The sequence below is a fragment of the Anser anser genome (assembly GCF_964211835.1).
Source record: "Anser anser genome assembly, chromosome: 24".
Classification (NCBI taxonomy): Eukaryota; Metazoa; Chordata; class Aves; order Anseriformes; family Anatidae; genus Anser; species Anser anser.
This window is the reverse complement of record NC_139745.1, coordinates 4,312,659-4,329,529: the sequence shown is the minus strand read 5'-3', so window position 1 is coordinate 4,329,529 and position 16,871 is coordinate 4,312,659. Positions and strand designations below refer to the sequence as shown.

At 69.4% G+C, this 16,871-nt stretch overlaps 4 protein-coding genes and 1 long non-coding RNA gene across 7 annotated transcripts; 3 read left to right on the top strand and 2 right to left on the bottom strand.

Moving 5' to 3' along the window:
* Nucleotides 1–440: 440 nt before the first annotated feature.
* Nucleotides 441–3,315, top strand: FAM110D (family with sequence similarity 110 member D). Of its 2 annotated transcripts, none has more exons than XM_083809839.1 (2): nucleotides 441–535; nucleotides 1,759–3,315. In XM_083809839.1, the coding sequence occupies exon 2, from the start codon at nucleotides 1,837–1,839 to the stop codon at nucleotides 2,905–2,907; it is 1,071 nt and encodes a 356-aa protein (XP_083665965.1). In that variant the 5' UTR covers nucleotides 441–535; nucleotides 1,759–1,836; the 3' UTR covers nucleotides 2,908–3,315. The 2 variants fall into 2 exon arrangements, with proteins under 2 accessions (XP_083665965.1, XP_083665966.1); XM_083809840.1 differs by lacking the exon at nucleotides 441–535 and adding an exon at nucleotides 548–1,438.
* Nucleotides 3,316–3,446: 131 nt separating this feature from the next.
* On the bottom strand, nucleotides 3,447–4,978 carry LOC310885933 (uncharacterized protein C1orf232). 2 transcript variants are annotated; one of them, XM_083809842.1, is made up of 4 exons: nucleotides 4,477–4,978; nucleotides 4,303–4,389; nucleotides 4,113–4,210; nucleotides 3,447–3,901 (listed from the first exon to the last, which is right to left on the bottom strand). In XM_083809842.1, exons 1-4 carry the CDS (start codon nucleotides 4,660–4,662, stop codon nucleotides 3,640–3,642), a joined length of 633 nt encoding a protein of 210 aa, XP_083665968.1. In that variant the 5' UTR covers nucleotides 4,663–4,978; the 3' UTR covers nucleotides 3,447–3,639. The 2 variants fall into 2 exon arrangements, with proteins under 2 accessions (XP_083665968.1, XP_083665967.1); XM_083809841.1 differs by having other exon boundaries at nucleotides 4,303–4,978.
* Nucleotides 4,979–5,748: 770 nt separating this feature from the next.
* On the top strand, nucleotides 5,749–7,284 carry ZNF593 (zinc finger protein 593). Its single transcript, XM_083809708.1, has 3 exons — nucleotides 5,749–5,982; nucleotides 6,583–6,645; nucleotides 6,800–7,284. The coding sequence occupies exons 1-3, from the start codon at nucleotides 5,786–5,788 to the stop codon at nucleotides 6,939–6,941; spliced, it is 402 nt and encodes a 133-aa protein (XP_083665834.1). The 5' UTR covers nucleotides 5,749–5,785; the 3' UTR covers nucleotides 6,942–7,284.
* A 137-nt stretch (nucleotides 7,285–7,421) lies between these two features.
* On the bottom strand, nucleotides 7,422–9,776 carry LOC310885898. The gene is made up of 3 exons (XR_014575005.1): nucleotides 9,637–9,776; nucleotides 9,232–9,502; nucleotides 7,422–8,895 (listed from the first exon to the last, which is right to left on the bottom strand). It is a non-coding gene; the product is annotated as an uncharacterized lncRNA (long non-coding RNA).
* Nucleotides 9,777–9,862: 86 nt separating this feature from the next.
* CNKSR1 (connector enhancer of kinase suppressor of Ras 1) lies at nucleotides 9,863–16,605 on the top strand. Its single transcript, XM_083809697.1, has 20 exons — nucleotides 9,863–9,999; nucleotides 10,441–10,598; nucleotides 11,067–11,257; nucleotides 11,340–11,424; nucleotides 11,650–11,691; nucleotides 11,786–12,001; nucleotides 12,068–12,127; nucleotides 12,547–12,615; nucleotides 12,856–12,975; nucleotides 13,121–13,227; nucleotides 13,619–13,982; nucleotides 14,196–14,226; nucleotides 14,346–14,518; nucleotides 14,603–14,676; nucleotides 14,828–14,899; nucleotides 14,993–15,066; nucleotides 15,295–15,359; nucleotides 15,435–15,549; nucleotides 15,844–16,025; nucleotides 16,100–16,605. Exons 1-20 carry the CDS (start codon nucleotides 9,948–9,950, stop codon nucleotides 16,301–16,303), a joined length of 2,454 nt encoding a protein of 817 aa, XP_083665823.1. The 5' UTR covers nucleotides 9,863–9,947; the 3' UTR covers nucleotides 16,304–16,605.
* Nucleotides 16,606–16,871: the final 266 nt, after the last annotated feature.

Here is a 16,871-nt window from a genome sequence, read left to right as displayed (position 1 = left end):
TGCGGTGGGCTCCTGCTCTTGAGCTGGGCTCAGCATCTCCAGGGCAGGTAGAGGGGGGGAAAGCTGGTGCAGTGGATGCGCTTCCATCCTTCTGCTCCTGATGCAAAGTGTGTGAGGGGGGCGGACAGGCTGGGCCCCACCTGAGAGAAGGCAGACACTGCTGCTAGCGGACCCCCAGGGGCAGAGGGTGGTGGGGAGCCCGTCCCTAAATCAGGATCCTGGCCGGGCTCCCATAGGGAGGCAAAAAGGGCTGGGAGAGGAGATGGAGCCTGCGGCTGCAGGAGGAGAGGGGTTAATGCCGGCTGTGCGGGGGTCTGGGGTGCGAAGGCTGTGCGAATGGGGGCCCCCATGCCAGCAGGGTGCTGGCAGGCAGCGGTTGTGTTGACGGGGCTGGGCTGGCAGGGGTTAATGGGGTGGCTCTTCCTCCCCCTCTATATGAGGCTCCTGCAGCTCTGGGCTCAGTTTGCTGCTGGCGGCCGGAGGGACAGGAGCGGCGGCGACCAGCGGAGCACCCCTGACCCCTGCGTGGGCCCAGGTGAGCGAGAGCATCTTCTGCTGGCCCAGCTGCTGGGCGCGGGGCCTGGCGCTGGGCTGGGGGTGCGGGGACGCTGGCACCCTGGGCGTGCTGGCAGTGCCCAGTGATGGGACCACGTGTGGGGGCAGCATCCCTTGAACCGCCCCAGAGCTCTGCCCGAAACCCAGGGAGGTTTGGGAGTTTGCCCCCTTAGGAGCACAGGAGCAGAACAGCTCCGTGCCTCAGTTTACCCATCTGTAAAATGGGGTGGGCGCAACGCTGCAGCCCCCGGGCTGCGTGTCGGGGCAGAAGGCCCCCGGCTGTCTGCTCTCTGTTAGCCGTGTTCTGCCCGTCCTCGCCGCCTCCCCAGAGGAGGCTCCTCACGGCCATTTGGGCTTCTCCTGAGGGCCACCATCTGCTTTGGGCATTTACAGCCCGTGGCCAGGCCCCACCTCCGCCGCCCGATTTATGGCCCTGGCCCTGCACGCCCGCGCCGTCTGCCTCCGAACCATCCTCGTCCTCTGCTGTCCCCTCACAGATGCTCGGGTAAAGCTGAGCAGGAGCCGTCGTTAGCCCCCAGGGCTAACAGAAGCCCTTTGCTCCTTGAACCCCACAAATGGAGGCAGGAGAGGGTCAGAGGATCGCTTATCCCAGCGCTCGGGATCCCCCCGCTGCGGAGGGACCGGGGAGGCCGGGCTGACTCCACTGCCCCCGGCAGCCTCGGTGCCGACTGTCTGCCGCAAGCAGCCTCCGCTTAAAATAAACCTGCCCCGAGCTCCTTTGTTTTCCTTTCCGAAAAGGGAAGCGGGGCCAGGGCCCGGCCCAGGCCAGCGCCGCAGGGAGCTGCGATGCCCGCACGGCACAGAAACCCCGCTGGCCAAAACGGCCCCGGCCAACGCGGCCCCGCTGCCGGCACGCTCAGAGGTAGGGCCAGGGAAGCTCGCTGGCTTCCCCGCGCTGTCTTTGTTCTGCTGTCCCTGGGCTCATAAAGATAAGGCGGTGGCTCCGGTATTTTTTCCTGTTTGAAGCCGCTCTTGGGATCTCGGTGAAGCCGGCGGATGCTCGGCGCTTCGCTCTTCCTGCCCATGATTGTTCCCGCAATGGCTTGCGGGGCACCTCTGCTGGGGGTAGGGGACAGCCCCGGTCCCCGCTTCGCTCCTGGTCCTTCTGCTGGCAGTGCCAACCCCGTCCTCGGTGCCAGCCCCATCCTCAGTACTAACCCCGTCTCTCCTCTCTCCTCCCAGGGCCGTAGCTGAGTCCAGGAGCCCAGCAGACCTTTGGGGTCCCCGTCCCACCCGGAGCCGGTTGGGGGCTGGCGGGCGATGGTCCCCCTCGGCAGCTCCCCCCGAGCAGTGTGCTCCCCCGGCAGCGTGCGCCTGGCGTCCCCCGGCCGCGGCGTCTCCCCCCTGCGCCTGCTGAACCGGGGCCCCGAGTACCTGCGGGAGCAGGTGGCGGGGGGCAGCGGGGGCCGCGCGCCCAGCGCCGTGGAGCGCCTGGAGGCCGACAAAGCCAAATACGTCAAATCGCAGCAGGTCATCAACAGCCGGCAGGAGCCGGCGCTGCGGGGCTGCTCGCCCCGCTTCTCCCCCCGCGGCCGGCGCCTGCTCGCCCTCCAGCAGTGCCACGAGCTCTGCCAGGGCTCGGACCTGAGCCGCGACGGCCCCCGCAAGCCGCCGTGCCCCCAGTCCCCCGTGCTGCGGAGGGGCGGCAGCGGCAAGCGCCTGCTGAGGCCCGACTCGCTCATCATTTACCGGCAGAAACGGGACTGCCCGGTCATCAACAAGGAGAACAAGGGCTACGGGCTGGTCAGGCGCCTCTTCCAGGGGCCGCTCAGGGACAAGCCCCCCAGCTCCCCCCCAGCCCGCGGGCTGGCCGGAGCCCCCGAGAGCCCCATGCTGTGGGTGCCCACGGAGCGAGCGGAGCCGAGGACACCGGGCACCACCACCAGCAGCAGAAGTGGCAGCGGCAGCAACATCTTCCAGCTGCCCGGCGGCCCCGTGGCGCAGCCCCCCGAAGCCCCCAGCCCGGCCCAGACCCCCGCCTCCCCCAGCCCCAGCAAGCCAGCGCTGGGCCTGCGCCTCTCGCTGCCGCTGTCGGAGCAGGAGCGCTTCTTCAACTACTGCGGGCTGGACCGGGCGCTGGTGGAGGGGCTGGGGCAGGAGCGGTTCGTGCCGGCGGGCTGGGACAACGCCTCGGCGAAGTTCCCCGGCTCCTGCGAGTGGGAGCCCAGCCAGGCCTCGGGGGGCAGCGGGGAGGACGCGGGGCCGGGCGACGAGGAGCAGGACGCCCGGCTCTGCTCCGCCGTTTCGGTGGTGGAGCGCAACGCCCGCGTCATCAAGTGGCTCTACGGCTGCCAGCGAGCCTGGGCGGCCGCCAAGGAGTCCACGGTGTGAAACAATGAGCCCCGGCCGGCCCCGCGGGGGTCGGGGTGGCAGGATGCAGCCCCTTGCCCGGGCTGGAGGAGGCCTGCAGCCAGCGGCCATCCTCGGCCCCGGCACCGCGGGGCTGCTGCTGGCCGGCAGGGACACCAGGTCTGCCCCTTGGGGGACGTGTTTTGGGGTGCGGACACACGGCTGAGTGTGGTGGGGTGCCCGGGGGGCTCCCCTGGGTGGGTTCAGCCACAGCCCCGGGGGCCCGCAGGCTGCTGTGCCCCGTTGGGTCCCCTCCTCTTGGTCCTCCCTGTCTGTGGATGTGGTCTGGGATGGGGGGCAGAGCCCGAGCCCCCTCCTCAATGCTGTCCTCGCCAGAAAAGGGGCCGCTGGGACGGGAGCAGGGCTCAATAAACCCATGTTTTTTTTCTAGCCTGGCTGTGTGTGGTTTCTGCCAGCAAAGCCTGGGGGCGATGCTTTGGGGCTGGGGGTGGTGCCCCCCCTCCATCCCTCCGGAGGGTCTTGGCCGCCTGGGGCAGCTCTGAGGCCTTGGGGACACGATGGGGTGGCTCCGTGGGTGACCGGGCTGCTGGGGGGGGCATGAAGGCAAAGAAAGCACCACACGCGCTTAGGGAAAAGGCACCTCGGGGTCTTTAGTGCTGGCACCTCCACATCCCCGAAGCCCACCACGGCACCACCGGCGGGGGCTGCCGCAGAGTCCAGCCGGCGCCTCCTCCTCCTCCTCCTCCTCCTCCTCTAGTTGCCCTTGGGGGCGTTTTTATTTCGGATTTCAGCCAGCTTGCTGGCCAGGAAGCCCCACCTGAAGGCCCCTTCCTCCGGCTCCCGCAGGTCGTAGGGGCCCTCGTCCCCCGGCGGCTCCCCGGGGCTCTCGCCCGGCTCCGTCGGGGGCTCCTCCTGGTCGGGGGCCGACGCCTGCTGCCACTTGGTAGCGAAGAGATCCCAAAATCCGTGTGTTTTCCGGGAGGGGGGCGGCTCTGCTGGTGAGGCAGCCAGCGGGCTGGGGGGAGAGCGGGGTCGGGGACGTCACCGCAGGGCCCTTCTCACCGTGCCCATCCCTTCCCGAACCCGCTGCCGCACCAGGGGGTGTCCGAGCCCCCCAACCTCTTGGTCACGGGGTGGGGGACCGCAGGTGAGGGGGTGGGGGTGACGTGGGGCTACAGAGCCCTGGGGGTGGCTCTGGGCCCCCCCAGCACCGAGCCACAACTTACTGGTCTGCGCAGGGCTCCGGGCTGAGCAGCTGGTGCTCGTCCTCGCGGGCGAAGAGGGACGAGAGGGTCCGCCAGCCCCTGGCGCCCACCCCCTGCACCTGGGGGGGAGGCACGGGGGGGGGGGGGGTCACCGGGGCTCCCCCCGGTCCCACAGCAGCCCCCCCCTCACTGCCCCCCCCCCCAGCCTCACCTTCCTCGCCAGCTGCGACACGGGGCCGGGTCCCTCCTCCATCAGCGCGGGGGGCTCGGCCGCCTCCATCAGCTCGGGGGGGTCCCCCTGCAACGAAGCCCCCCCCCCCCCCCCGGTGAGGGCAGGGGGAGGACGGGGGGCTCTGCCCGCCCGTGGCCCCCCCCCCGTATTTACCTCCTCCTGCAGCGCCCCGTCAGCCCGCGCGCCCCCCAGGGCCTGCAGCACCCTGGCCTTGTAGAGCCCCCAGAAGCCCTGGGTCATGGCGAGGGGCTGGCGGGACGGAGCCGATGGGTGCCGGGGAGCAGCAGGGGTGGGGGGCCGGGCCCCCCCCGCACCGCCCCGGCGATCCGGTGTCCTCATTAAAGTTTCAGGGGCCGCTCTCGACGCACAAAGGGGAACCTGAGCCCGGCCAGAGCTGGGGGCGCAGCGGGGGCGGCCGCTCCGGTCACCCCAAAGCCGCCCCCTGGTCCCCGGTGCCCCTCACCCGGGGGGGGGGGTCACCAATGGGGGGGTGCACCGAGCCCGTGGCGGTGAGCTGGTGCTGGGGTCACTGCTGTCCCCCCCCCTTGTCCCCAAGGTGTAACTGATCGCCCGGGGCAGGAAACGCGATCGGTGGCCTTGGGGCACCCGAGCAGCACCGGGGGGGCACCGGGGGCACCCTGGCACCGAGCCTGGGACCCTGGGGGCAGGACGGAGGGGGGGGCAGCCACGGGGGGGGGTCGGGGCCGTGCTTGGGGCAGTGTGGGGGTGGGGGTGTGGGCAGGGCGGGGGGGTGACACTGGGGGGTGACACCGGGGGGTGGCACAGGGGAGGTGACATTGAGAGGTGGCACTGGGGGTGACACTGGGGGCTGTCACCAAAGGGTGACACTGGGGGGGGTGACACCAGGGGGTGACACCAGCAGGGAGACACTGGGAGGGGGGGCACTGGGGGGGGGGGGGGCGACACTGAAGGGTGACACCAGGGGGTGACACCAGGGGGTGACACTGGGAGGGGGACGCTGGGGGGGATACTGGGGAGGTGACGCTGGGGGGTGACACCGAGGGGTGACACGGGCGGGGGGGGCGCTGGGGGAGGGGGAATCTGGGGGGGTGGGGACACACTGAAGGGTGACACCAGGGGGTGACACTGGGGGTGTTGACACTGGGCGGGGGGGGGCACTGTGGGGGGGGGTGACACTGAGGGGTTGACACCAGCAGGGTGACACTGGGTGGGGGGGGGTGACACTGAAGGGTGACACCAGGATGTGACACCAGGGGGTGACACTGGGGGGGGGGACACCGGGGGGGGGGGGGAGGGGACACCGGGGGGGGGGGGGGGACACCGGGGGGGGGGGGGGCTGCCTGCCGGGCACCGACCGGGGGGCGGAGCCTATGGGCGTGGGGGCGTGGCCACGCGCGGATGTGGGCGTGGCCAGCGCGGGGGGGGGCGGAGCTCCCTCCCCCGGCGCCTGCGCAGTGCGTCCCTCGGCCACGCCGCCGCCATGGCGCCGCGCAGCAGCCGCCGCACGGGCGCGCACCGGGCGCACTCGGAGGCGCGGCGGGCCAAGACCAAGCGGCGCCGCCGGGACCTGGACGAGATCCACGCGGACCTGGAGCCCGGCCGGGCCGCCCGGCTGCTGCGCCAGGAGCCCGACCCCGACCTGCCGGGCTGCGCCCAGTTCTACTGCCTGCACTGCGCGTACGGCAGGCGGGGCCGGGAGGGTGACGGGGGGTTGGGGGGGGGGTGCGACAGGACTGGGGGGGCGACAGGGTTTTGGGGGGGGACAGGGTTTTTTGGGGGGGGACAGGTTTTGGGGGGGACGACGGATTTTGGGGGAGGCGACAGGGTTTTGGGGGGGGCGACAGGGTTTTGGGGGACGGGTTTTGGGGGGGCAACAGGATTTTGGGGGGCGCGACAGGTTTTGCGGGAGGTGACAAGGTTTTGGGGGAGGTGATAGGGTTTTGGGGGGGCGTCGGGTTTTGGGGGAGGTGACAGGGTTTTGGGGGAGGTGACAGGGCTTTGGGGGAGGTGACAGGCCTGGGAGGGGGGCGGCAGATCTTGGGGGGGGGGCAATAGGACCCAGGGAGGAGTGACAAGTCTTGGGGGGGGGTGACAGGTTTTGGGGAGGGTGACAGGGCCCAGGGGTGACAGGTCCGGGGGTCCTGGGCTGGCCCAGGGGGCTCTGACTCCTTGGGGGTTTATCCTACCCTTGGGGGGGCTCCCTAACCCCTTGGGAGTCGGTTCTGGAGGGGTGTGGACCCCAAACCCCCCCCGACCCCAGCCCCTCTCTGCCCCCAGGCGCTACTTCGTGGACCTGACCAGCATGAAGGAGCACTTCAGGTCCAAGGTGCACAAGAAGAGGTAAGGGGGGGGGTCCTGAGCCCCTAAGACCCTAAGGTCTGGTCCCCGAGGGGGCTGAGGTGGGGGTGCCGGTGCTGGGCCGGTCGCTGTGGGGATTTGCCGTGTTTCAGGGCACCGCCGTGGGTGGTCTCAGCACCTCTCTGCTCTGCCGCAGGCTGAAGCAGCTGAGCGAGGAGCCCTACACGCAGGAGGAGGCCGAGCGCGCCGCGGGGATGGGCTCCTACATCCCCCCGAAGAAGGTCCACGTGCAGACCCAGCCGCTGGACGAAGCGGTCGAGATGGAGGCGTCCAGCTGAGCCCGAGGGGCCGGGCTGCTCCCTTCGCAGGTGCCTTTGTCACGGTGCCGCTGAAAGGACGTCTTTGTCCCCAGCTCCATGAGAAAACCACGCTCCATCGCAGCCGGCCAGCAAGGCACCGCGCTCCTCCTCGCTGGGCACTAACGAGGAGAAGGAGCCAGCGAGACCCCGCGTGCCCCTGCAGGGGCGGGCTGTGTGTGTCCTCCTTCTGGGGACGGGACAAGCAGCTCCTTGCTGCAAACACTGGCATGACTGTGCGCTCGTCTCTTGGCTTTTGGAGCGGTTTTAGGTCTCTCCTTGGGTCAGAGACCCCGTTAGTCACCCATTAAAATATGTCACCCAACAGGCTGGTGTTGAGAGCTCTCTGCGAGCGTGTTCCAGGCTCTGGCTGGAGGGAGCGAGGGCAGCCACCCCTCGGGAGGAGGGTACCTTCCCCGGCTGTGCTCTTCCTGAGCCCTCAAAGGAAAACGCTGTGTGTGTGTGCGAGTCTGTGGGCAAAGCCTTGTCACGGTGCTCCTGTGCTGGCAGGATGGCCAGGGCCCTTCTGCTCCCTTCTAGGGGAGGGATCCCACCCACTGGTAGCAGGTACGGGGCTTGTTTTTGCTTGGGGGGAGCTTCGTGTGTGAACCAAGCCTTCATCGAGCACTAGGGTTTGTAGTAAGCAGCTTTTTATGGGGCTGGCCCTGCCAGCCTTGGGGGTGAGCTGGTGTCCTCCCCAGCAGGTAGAGTTTGGGGCTTCTGAAAACAATACCACTGAGTTTGATGCCCTAAAACTCACTGCACGGAGGTGATTTCATGCTCCTAGAGGGCTGGGGCCGTGTGTATGGCATGATCCAGCCCCCTTGCTGCGTCCCCCAGCCTGCTGATCCCAGGGGTGATGTGACGCCATGCTGCCGCGTGGCCCCGGGTGCCACCGCTGCGAGTTCCCGCAGGGCGGGCTCAGCCGACGCAGCTAACCCAGCTCCTGGGGCCCTGTCCTTCCTGCCGAGCAGCGGGGAGGCAGCACGACAACAGCGCGGCTTTGCTCAGAAGGAAGGGATTTATTTCCATGCAAGCTGCCCGGATTTGTCCCCCCCCCTGCCCGGGGAGCTCAGGGCGCCTGCAGCCAGCCGTCTGTCAGCAGCCAGCCCTCTGCTGGGCGCAGCTCCGTGCCCAGCTCCGCGCGGGGTCGGTGGGCACGGGGAAGGGGAAAGCTGCGGCCGCTGGTCCCGGGGGGATGTGCCCGTCCTTGGGGAAACGTTGCCTGAACCGTGCTCTTTACCTCGAGGCCCAGGCTGGCCCTGTATCCCCTCATTTCGGAGGCCGATCCCGGTCCCAGCCCTCCCTGCCGCGTTACCTAACGCCGCTCAGCGCTGACCTCCTTTCCTCCGGCCGTGGCAGGGCTGGCGGCAGGCACAGCGCGTCCCCGTGCCGCTGGTAGGGTCAGGGAAGAGCGGGGTGTGAGGAACCCCAAACCCCTCTAACAGGGGGGGTCTGTCCGTCCGCTCAGCCTCCGGTCTCGTAGTGGCCGCATCCTGCCACCTGGTCGGGACTCAGCGTCATGGCAGCGAGCCCCGGGGCTGTGCTGGCGGCCCTGGAACCTGTTGGCTGCGTCTTTTTAGGGTCTCGAGTCGATTTCTCCATTTCCCAAAGCAGGCAGAGGCGCGAGCGTCCCTCAGCTCCTTGGCATCATGCGGCCGAGGCGTGGAGGGGCCGGGCGGGACGTGGCGGGGCTGCGAGGGGGGGCCGCATCCAGCAGCTCCTCTCGGGCAAGGGGGGGAAGCCGGGGCCTGGCTGGGGACCTGGGGACTGTCCCCATGGCCCCCGCTCAGGGCTCGGGGGGGGCCTTGGCGGGTCCGGCCATCCTCCGGGCGCTGTAGAGGGAGAGGCAGAGCCCGGCGGCCGCCAGCAGCAGGGCCAGGGGGGGCAGCGCCCGGTCCTTGGGCTCAGCACCCTGCCCCGCCGCCAGCTGCATCTGCAGGGGGAGAGGGAGAAGGGAAGAAGGGGGCAACGCCGCCCCCAGACCCCCCAGGGGACAGACACGGCCCCCAGCCTGCCCTGAGCGACCCCAGTGCACCCACAGCTGGCATAGGGGGCAAAGGGGGGGCTCTTTTTCCGGCAGGCTGGCCCCAGTGCAGCACCCACGGTGATTTTGGGGTGCCCTGCGACCCCAGCTCTGCCGCAGCACCCTCGGCACCAGCGTGGAGCCAGGATACGGCCAGGCACGGCTCCCGCAGCCGGCAGGCCTCGTGGGGAGGGACTGGGGGGTCCCCACTTGTCGCCCCCCCCCCAGCCCCTGCTCGCCCCTTACCTGGAGCAGGCGGAAATACCCCGGGGTGAGGCGTCGGGGCCGGATGATCATGGCGCGAGGGGAGTGGCAGGATCAGGCCCCCGCGGCCCCTCCGAAACCGCCGGCGAGCGCGGCGCCGCTGTCAGCAGCGATCAGCGCCCGCTGCTCCCCCAAGCGCACACGGTGCAGCAGGGGGGGGGCACGGAGGCGTTTCGGGGGGGGCCGGGGCGGGTTTGGGGCTCGGGAGAGCCGGGTGTGGAGGGGAGGCAGCCCCCGGCCTCGGTTTCCCCATCTGCAAAGGAAGGGGTGGCGGTGGGGTTGGGGCTGGGGGGGGCAAAATCCCCGCAGTGGGGAGCGGGCTCCTGGGATGGTGGGGGTGCATTGGTGTCGTGAGTTGTGCCAGGGCTCAGCCCTCGCCGTGTGTACCGGGGGGGGTCCTCGTCTCAGCGTCTCCTCGTCTCGTGGCCTTCATAAAATGGAGGCCGGGGGCCCCCCCAGGCTGGGTTTGCCATCCCCGCGGGGGTTTCGACGGCCGCGCGTCACCGTCCGGGGGCCGTGAGTTAGCGGGGCGCGTCGCGGGTGCCTCGCCCCGCGGGGTTGTACTGGGCCGTACTGGGCTGTACTGGGAGGGAGGGAGGCCCCGGTGAGCGGCACCCGTGCGCGCCAATGGGGCCGCCCTGACCTGGCGCAGGTGAGCGGCGGGGACGAGCGGTGGTTCCGGCCCTGCCGCCGCCGCCATGGAGCCTGTGGGCGCCTGGGGCCCTGCGCAGGTGGCGGCCTGGCTGCGAGGTGAGACCCCCCCCCCGGCCCCGAGACCACCCCCCCCACCCACCCAGGGGTGCCCCTACCCCATGGGGGAACCCCAGCGGGGTGAGCAGTGGGGCGGGTGGGGAGGAGGTGTCGGGGTGTCCCCGCTTTGGGGACAACGCTGTGGCCGCGGCGGGGGTGGCAGAGCTTTCCCCGGCCTTCCCCAAAACGATCCCTGGGGGGTGATATTCAGCGGGGTGGGGAAGGGGCTGCGTGTGTGTGTGTCCCCCCCCGACCCGTCACGGTGCCGGCTGAGACCTGGAGGGCTCATTGCGTGGATGGGGCCCTCCTGGTGGCCAGGCGTCACCCCCAGCCAAGGGACACGGGGGCACCGAGCCAGGGGACAGCGGATGGGGGGGGTCAGAGCCCCCCCCGGCCCCCCCACCCTGTCCGCCTGGCTCCAGGGGAGGGCGTTTCGGGCAGGGCTGGACGCGGCGGTGCAGGGGTACCCCTTCGAGGCGTGGGGGCTGGCGGGTGCCGAGCTGCTGGGGCTGTCGGCGGGGGTCCTGGAGGCGCTGGGCGTGCGGCGCGTGGGGCACCAGGAGCTGCTGCTGGACGCCGTGGAGCAGCTCCGAGCCCTGGTGAGCCCGGGCACCCATGGGTGCTGCTGGGGTGTGGGCTGGGTGGAGGGGGGGGCGGGGTATGGGGGTAACCTGGGGGGGAGGTGGAGAGGGGACACGGGGGTAACCTGGGGGGACAGGGGGGCACCCTGGGGTGGGTGGAGGAGGGATTTGGGGTTACCCTGGGGTGGATGGAGGGGGGGGCATGGGGGCACCCTGGGATGCATGGAGGGTTTTGGGGGGGGGGACACATGGGGACACCCTAGGCTGGATGAGACACAAGGGGGTTATCCGGGGCTAGATGGAGCGGGGGGAGATGGGGACCCCCTGGGCTGAATGGAGAGCGGGGAGCACCTTGGGTTGGATGGGGGGCACGGGGGGGGGGTTACCCTGGGCTGGATGGAGGGAGGGACGTGGGGGCATCCTGGAGATCCCCGACGCACATCCCGCCCACCCCTGTCCCCCGTCCCGGCCACGTCCCCGCCGCAGGACACGGAGCTGGCGAGCACCAGCCTGCGGACGCTGACGGAGGGGCTGCGGGACCTGGCGCAGCGCGCCCAGACCCTGGTGCTGGAGGGGCCGCCCGGGGGTGCCACCCCCCAGCCGCCCCCCTTCGCCCTGCTGGCCTGCGTGGTGGATCTGATCGGGGCCGCCAAGGGGCTCTTCTCCTGGCTCAACAGGTCTGGGGCGGGCAGGGGGGGCACCTGTGGGTGCTGGGCGCACCCCCGTGCCTGGCGCTGAGCTCCCTGCCCGGCTCTCCAGGTACCTTTTCTCCACCCTGAACGACTTTTCGGCCAGCAGGGACATCGTCCTGCTCTGCGCCCGGCTGGCGGAGGTGCTGCAGGAGGTGGGTGCCCGGGGTGGCCGCGCAGCCACGAGGCCGCGGCGATGGGCACGGAGCAGGGGGAGGCAGCTGGGCGCTATCCCGTTCCCCTAAACGTCTGTGTGATGGAGGGGGGGGGAGAGATGGGGTGAGGGGGGATATGTGGGGGGAACTCCCTATGGGGTCCCCCCTGGCTGGAAGAGGGGGGCTGATCCGTCCCGCTCAGCCCTGCGCTTTGCCCCCCCCCAGGACTGCTCGGCGGTGGAGAGGAACGGCCAGATCCTGCTGATCGTAAGTGCGGGGCGAGGAGGGGGCTGCAAATGGGGGGGGGGGTCCTGGTGGCCCCATGCCCCCCCCCCCCCAATCTCCGTGTTTTCGCCCGCAGTGCCAGCACATCGTGGGCATCTGCGAGAGCATCGTGGGCTGCAGCCCCCCGGCTCTGCTGGACCGCAGAGCTGTGCTGGAGCGCGTGGGGCTGGTGCCGCCCCCCGAGCCGTGGGGCAGCCCCCCGGCATCTCCCAGCACCCCCACACTGCCCCCCAAGCTGTGGAGCAGCCCCCCGGCATCCCCCAGCACCCTGACGCTGCCCTGCAACCCGCTGGTGAGTCCCCCGGTGCCCCCCACCTTCCCTTTCCCTTGCCCCCCCCTCAAACCGCCCCCCTTTTAGGGCCTGGACATCACCTCCACCAGCTCCTGCCTGCACTTCGTGTCCGCGACCAACTTGGAGGTGAGTTGGGGGCTCCCCCCCTGCTGCTTGTGCCCGTCCCCCGCTGTCACCCTGTCCCCATTTTAACCCCGGCCACAGGAGACGTTGCCCCCCCCACCGCTGCAGCCTATGGGGCCGGATCCTGGGAGCCCCTCCAGGCCCTAACCCACCCCCCCCGTCCCCAAACTGGCGGGTGGCTGCGTGTGGCTGAGACCGGGCAGCTCATCACAGGGGTGGGTGCAGAGTGCCCCGCTCTGCACCCCCGTCCCGCCAGCCCCTCAGCCCCCTGCGGCTGGCTGGCGCCGAGCAGGGTCAGTCCCACGGGTTAATGGTTAACCCCCCCCCGTTAACCCCCCCCTTCCCACCATCCCGTCCCCCCTGCCCCGGGTTTCCCCAGCTGGGAAACTTCCTGAACGCTCCCTGCCCTGCCTCTGCCCCAGGCCCTGGCTGCGCAGGGGGGCCGCATCCTGCCCGGAGATGAGATCGTGCAGGTCAACGAGCAGGTGGTGGTGAGTCGGGGACGGGGACGGGGTTGGGGGGGCACGTATGGGGGGGTGGGTTCAGCCGGGAGGTTGTGGTTGGGGAGCCCGGCACAGCTGGGGTTGCAGGGCTCCCCTGGGCTGCAGGACGCTCACCTCTGGCTGGGGGAGGATTTGGGGGATGCAGGAACCGGGGCCAAGGGGGATTTGGGGTCCGGGAGGGTGCATGGGGCCGGGTTTTGTCCCTCAGTCAGCAGGGTGCTGTGGCAGGTGGGCTGGACACGCACCAACCTGGCGAAGAAGCTGCTGGAGAAGGCGAGTGGGGTGACGCTGGTGCTGAAGAAGGTCCCCCTCAGCCCGCCTGGCTCCCCTTTATCTCCCCGGCAGCAGGTGAGCAATCCCAGTGCTCCCAGTGCCAGAGTGGGCTGTGCTGGGAATCTGGGCTGAGCCGGGCACCTCCAGTACTGGTGGTACCTACAGCCCCAGGGTTGTGGGGGGGTGTCACCCCAAAACGAGGTGATGCTGCGGGGCACAGGCGCTGAGGCTCCATCCCCAGGTGCCAGGAGCCTTTTCGGATGCTGCGGATCCCCCCGGTGCCAAAAGCAGCGAGTGCCCCGGCAGCCCCGTGTCCCTGACGTCCAGGTGAGCCCCGGCCTCGTGCCCCACGGCCCCGAACCCCACGGCCCCGAACCCCACGGCCCCATCCCCTGTGGGACCGGCAGCGTCCCGGCGGCCGAGCGCAGCTTGGGTCAGCTGCCGGCAGTCTTAAGCAACGATAACAACGACAACAACCAAAAAGTGCCTCTGTTTGTAATTAATTTGCTTGGTAACGTTTTAATGGGGCAGAACCTATATTTAGAAATGACCCTTCTCCTCTCCCGGAATGGAAAGGCGTGCGCCAAGCCGTTGGCGCGGCGGGCCGGGCTGAGCTCGGTGCCGCCGGGAGATTTTCGGGGTGGGGAGCGAGGCTGGTGCCCGGGCTGGGAACCCCGCAGGGGACATTTTGCAGCTCAGGGGTCCTTTCTTCCCCCAGCGCGGCCACCGACGTGGATTCGGGGCCGGACTCTGCACCGGACCCCGGCACCGACGACGAGGACGAGCGTGACACGAGCCTGCCCGGGGAGGACGTGGGCGAGCTCCCCCCGGCACCGCTCGGTAGGAGGGGAGCGGAGGGGAAGGAGCCGCTGCTCCCCACGGGACGGGAGGCTGCAGGGAGGCTGCAGCCCCGCTCGCTGCTCCCAGGTGCTGCGGAGGACGCGGTGTGGGAGGCCAGCACCCCGCCGGGCACCCCGTGCTCGCCACGCGCCCCCGCCGGACCCCACACGGCGGAGCTCAGCCCCTTGGCAGCCCCCGGGGCTGGGGCTCAGGGCGCAGAGCCCGACCGGATCCCTGGGGAGGTGAGAGCTGGTGGGAGCAGCAGCAGGGGAAAAGGGTTTTTTTATGTCCTGCTTGTCCCCAGTGGGGACAGCCTGCCGGGCTTGCTGCTGCAGGGTGGGTGAGGTGGGGACCCTGAGGTGCTGCTTGGGGTGGGGGTCTCGGCAGTGCCTGGGCTCGCAGCGCTGCCCTCGCCTGCCTGCATCGTCCCTAATCGCTCATCCGTCCCCTTCCAGGGCAGCCCCGAGACTGGACGCAGACCCAAAGGTGAGCAGGGTGCTGCCAGGGCTGGTGTCAGCAGGCTGGGGAAAGCCAGGCTGGGGGCTCTCCTGCAGCTCATCCCCCCCCCCTCCACGCTGATGTGCCCCCAAACGCTGCGCCCGCAGGAGTGGCGACCAGGCTGAGCCGCCGGCGGGTCTCGTGCCGGGACCTGGGCCGGGTGGACTGCGATGGCTGGCTCCTGAAGAAGAAGGACCACGTGGGCTTCATGGCCCAGAAGTGGAAGCGGTGCTGGTTTGTGCTGAAGGGCCACACGCTCTACTGGTACCACCACCCCAACGTGAGTGGGGACGCCCTCACGCCCCCCGCCATGGGGCTCTGCCGGCCGAGGCAGGCGCTGGACGCAGCCGTGTCTCCCCTGCAGGATGAGAAGGCTGCGGGTCTCATCAACCTGGCCACCTACAACCTGGAGAGCACGAGGGAGCAGAAGAAGAAATAGTGAGTGGGTGGGCCGTGGTGCCAGTGGGGTCCCCGTGGTGCCAGTGGGGTCCCCGTGGTGCCGAGGGTGCTGAGGATGGGGGCTCGGGGCCGGCTCCGGTCCCGGGGAGCCCCAGCAGCAAGGGCAGCCGCCCGCTTGTCCTTCCCCCAGCGTCTTCCAGCTCTCCCACGAGAGGTACAAGCCCTTCATCTTCGCCGCAGAAACGCTGGCGGATTTAAGCATGTGAGTAACGCGGCGGGCCGTGGCAGTCCTGCCACAGCGGGCTGGTGACGACCCTCTGTCCATCTGCCCGTCTGTCCGTCCTTTTTCCCCCAGGTGGGTCAGTCACCTGGTAACGGCCAAGACGAAGCACGCGCTGGCCCACCAGCCGGTGCCGCACAGGGAGGAAGGTAACACGGCCCTGCCCGGGGATACAGGGACCCTGCTGGGAGCTGGGGGTGGGAGCACTGGGAGCTTTGCCCGCGGTTTGGGGAAAAAGTGAGAAATGTTCTTTGAGAGGAGGGGTGCTGGGGTGATGCTCAGCCCCTGGGGGGGACGGGGGTCCCTGCCCCGCTGCTGGGACCACCCCAGGACCTCCTGCTCTCTCCGCTCCCACCGTCCTCCCCCGTGGCCTCCAGACTGCTACAGCGAGACAGAAGCCGAGGACCCCGATGACGAATCTCCCCGGCAGGGCTGTGACTCGGTGAGTGGCCCTAAGGGACATCCAGGGAGGGGACGGGAGGTCCTTGTCTCACCTCCCGCCCTGTCTCTCCTGCAGCCGAAGAAAAGGCTGCAAAACACCCCAGAAAAAGGCCAGCTCTTCCCGACCAGCGGCGAATCCAGCAGCGCAGCCAGCAGCCCCCAGGGCAGCCCCCGGCCCCGGTCACCCGAGGGTAGGTGCTGGGGGATGTGGGGGCTCCATGCCCTGTGCTAAATGGGGTCCCATTCCCTGTCACCCTGTGACTGAATTCACAGCCACCCTTTTGCATGTATGTGTGCAAGGGAGGGGGGTAAATCGAGTCCTTGCAGCACTGTTGGGCTGCATTTTTGTGTCTTCACCCCCATTTTAATCTCTGGTCCAGTCCCCCCTTTGGATGTGGGATGCTCTCACAACAGGGTCGCAGGCAGAGGCGGCCCTGCAGGGTTTCAGGGCTGCCCCATGCTATGGTACCCATCTTCTCGCCCAGAGCCCGGCGAGGAGGACCTCGAGAGCCTGATGCAGTGCCTGAAGCAGGGGGGGGTGTCCCTCATCGGGCGGCAGCGGTTCCTGACGCAGGAGCAGTGCCGCAAGTCCTTCATCCGGCGCAACAAGAACCCCCACGTCAACGAGAAAGTGCACGCGGTGCGGGCCCTGCAGAGCACGCTCAAGGTGGGAGCCCGCAGCCCCCGGCCCTTCCCCAGCCCCTGCACGGCTGCCCCAAAAACCGCCTCTTCCCTTGGCAGGCGAAGCTGGCGGAGCTGCAGGCCCTCGAGCAGCTGCTGGACGACGACACGCTCACCTCGGAGAAGTTCAGGCGCTGGAAGGAAGAGCACCAGGACCTGTACCAGGAGCTGCAGGAGTGCTGGGCACAGCGGCAGGGCCAGGGTGGCGGCGGTGGAGACCCCAAGGCCGAGCAGAGCTCCCCAGGAGAGGCAGCCAAACCCTGACACCCCCAGGACCTGTTTGGCATCAATCATTCTCCATAAAACTCATGGTGCTGCCGGTGCTCTGCCCGCCCTGGGGTGGGTGCGTGGCAGGATTTGTGGCAGATCTGAAGGCTCTGACCCCTTCTGCTACATCGCCCACGGGAGCGGGACGTTGCAGGGATGGCCTTGCTTTTTCCAAGGACGTTTTGCCTCGGCCACATATTCACAATGGGGGCCTTTTCCTGGAGGAACATGCTCCCACCGTGTGCCGGCGTGGTGCCTCTAGCTGGGCTCTCTTCTGTAAATAAAAACCGTGTCGGTGAGGGCTGGTTGTGCCTTGGTTTTCCTGGTGCAGAAGTGTCCCTGCAGCGACAACCAGCCCCCACTCACGCCATGTGCCACCGTCCTCCTGGGGAAGGAGGTGGCAGAAAGGTCTTGCCCCTCCCTGTGCCACCCGGCCCCTGACAGAGGAGCCACAGCTGGATGTGCGGATGCTCTTTATTCGGCTAAAGCCTATGTAAGAATTAGACCACAACCAAGTAGCAGGCAAGGAAGCGTCAACACCGGCTTCATTTCAAGTGAAAAACTA

Excerpts from the sequence above, each read along its gene's own strand:
- FAM110D (XM_083809839.1), top strand. The coding sequence starts at position 1,837 with ATGGTCCCCCTCGGCAGCTCCCCCCGAGCAGTGTGCTCCCCCGGCAGC.
- LOC310885933 (XM_083809841.1), bottom strand. The coding sequence starts at position 4,662 with ATGAGGACACCGGATCGCCGGGGCGGTGCGGGGGGGGCCCGGCCCCCC. Across the intron at positions 4,211-4,302 it reads TGTCGCAGCTGGCGAGGAAG|GTGCAGGGGGTGGGCGCCAG; the intron begins GTGAGGCTGGGG and ends CCTCCCCCCCAG. Across the intron at positions 3,902-4,112 it reads CCGGAGCCCTGCGCAGACCA|CCCGCTGGCTGCCTCACCAG; the intron begins GTAAGTTGTGGC and ends CTCTCCCCCCAG.
- ZNF593 (XM_083809708.1), top strand. The coding sequence starts at position 5,786 with ATGGCGCCGCGCAGCAGCCGCCGCACGGGCGCGCACCGGGCGCACTCG. Across the intron at positions 5,983-6,582 it reads TTCTACTGCCTGCACTGCGC|GCGCTACTTCGTGGACCTGA; the intron begins GTACGGCAGGCG and ends CTCTGCCCCCAG. Across the intron at positions 6,646-6,799 it reads TCCAAGGTGCACAAGAAGAG|GCTGAAGCAGCTGAGCGAGG; the intron begins GTAAGGGGGGGG and ends GCTCTGCCGCAG.
- CNKSR1 (XM_083809697.1), top strand. The coding sequence starts at position 9,948 with ATGGAGCCTGTGGGCGCCTGGGGCCCTGCGCAGGTGGCGGCCTGGCTG. Across the intron at positions 12,616-12,855 it reads AGGTCAACGAGCAGGTGGTG|GTGGGCTGGACACGCACCAA; the intron begins GTGAGTCGGGGA and ends GTGCTGTGGCAG. Across the intron at positions 14,900-14,992 it reads ACGCTGGCGGATTTAAGCAT|GTGGGTCAGTCACCTGGTAA; the intron begins GTGAGTAACGCG and ends TTTTTCCCCCAG.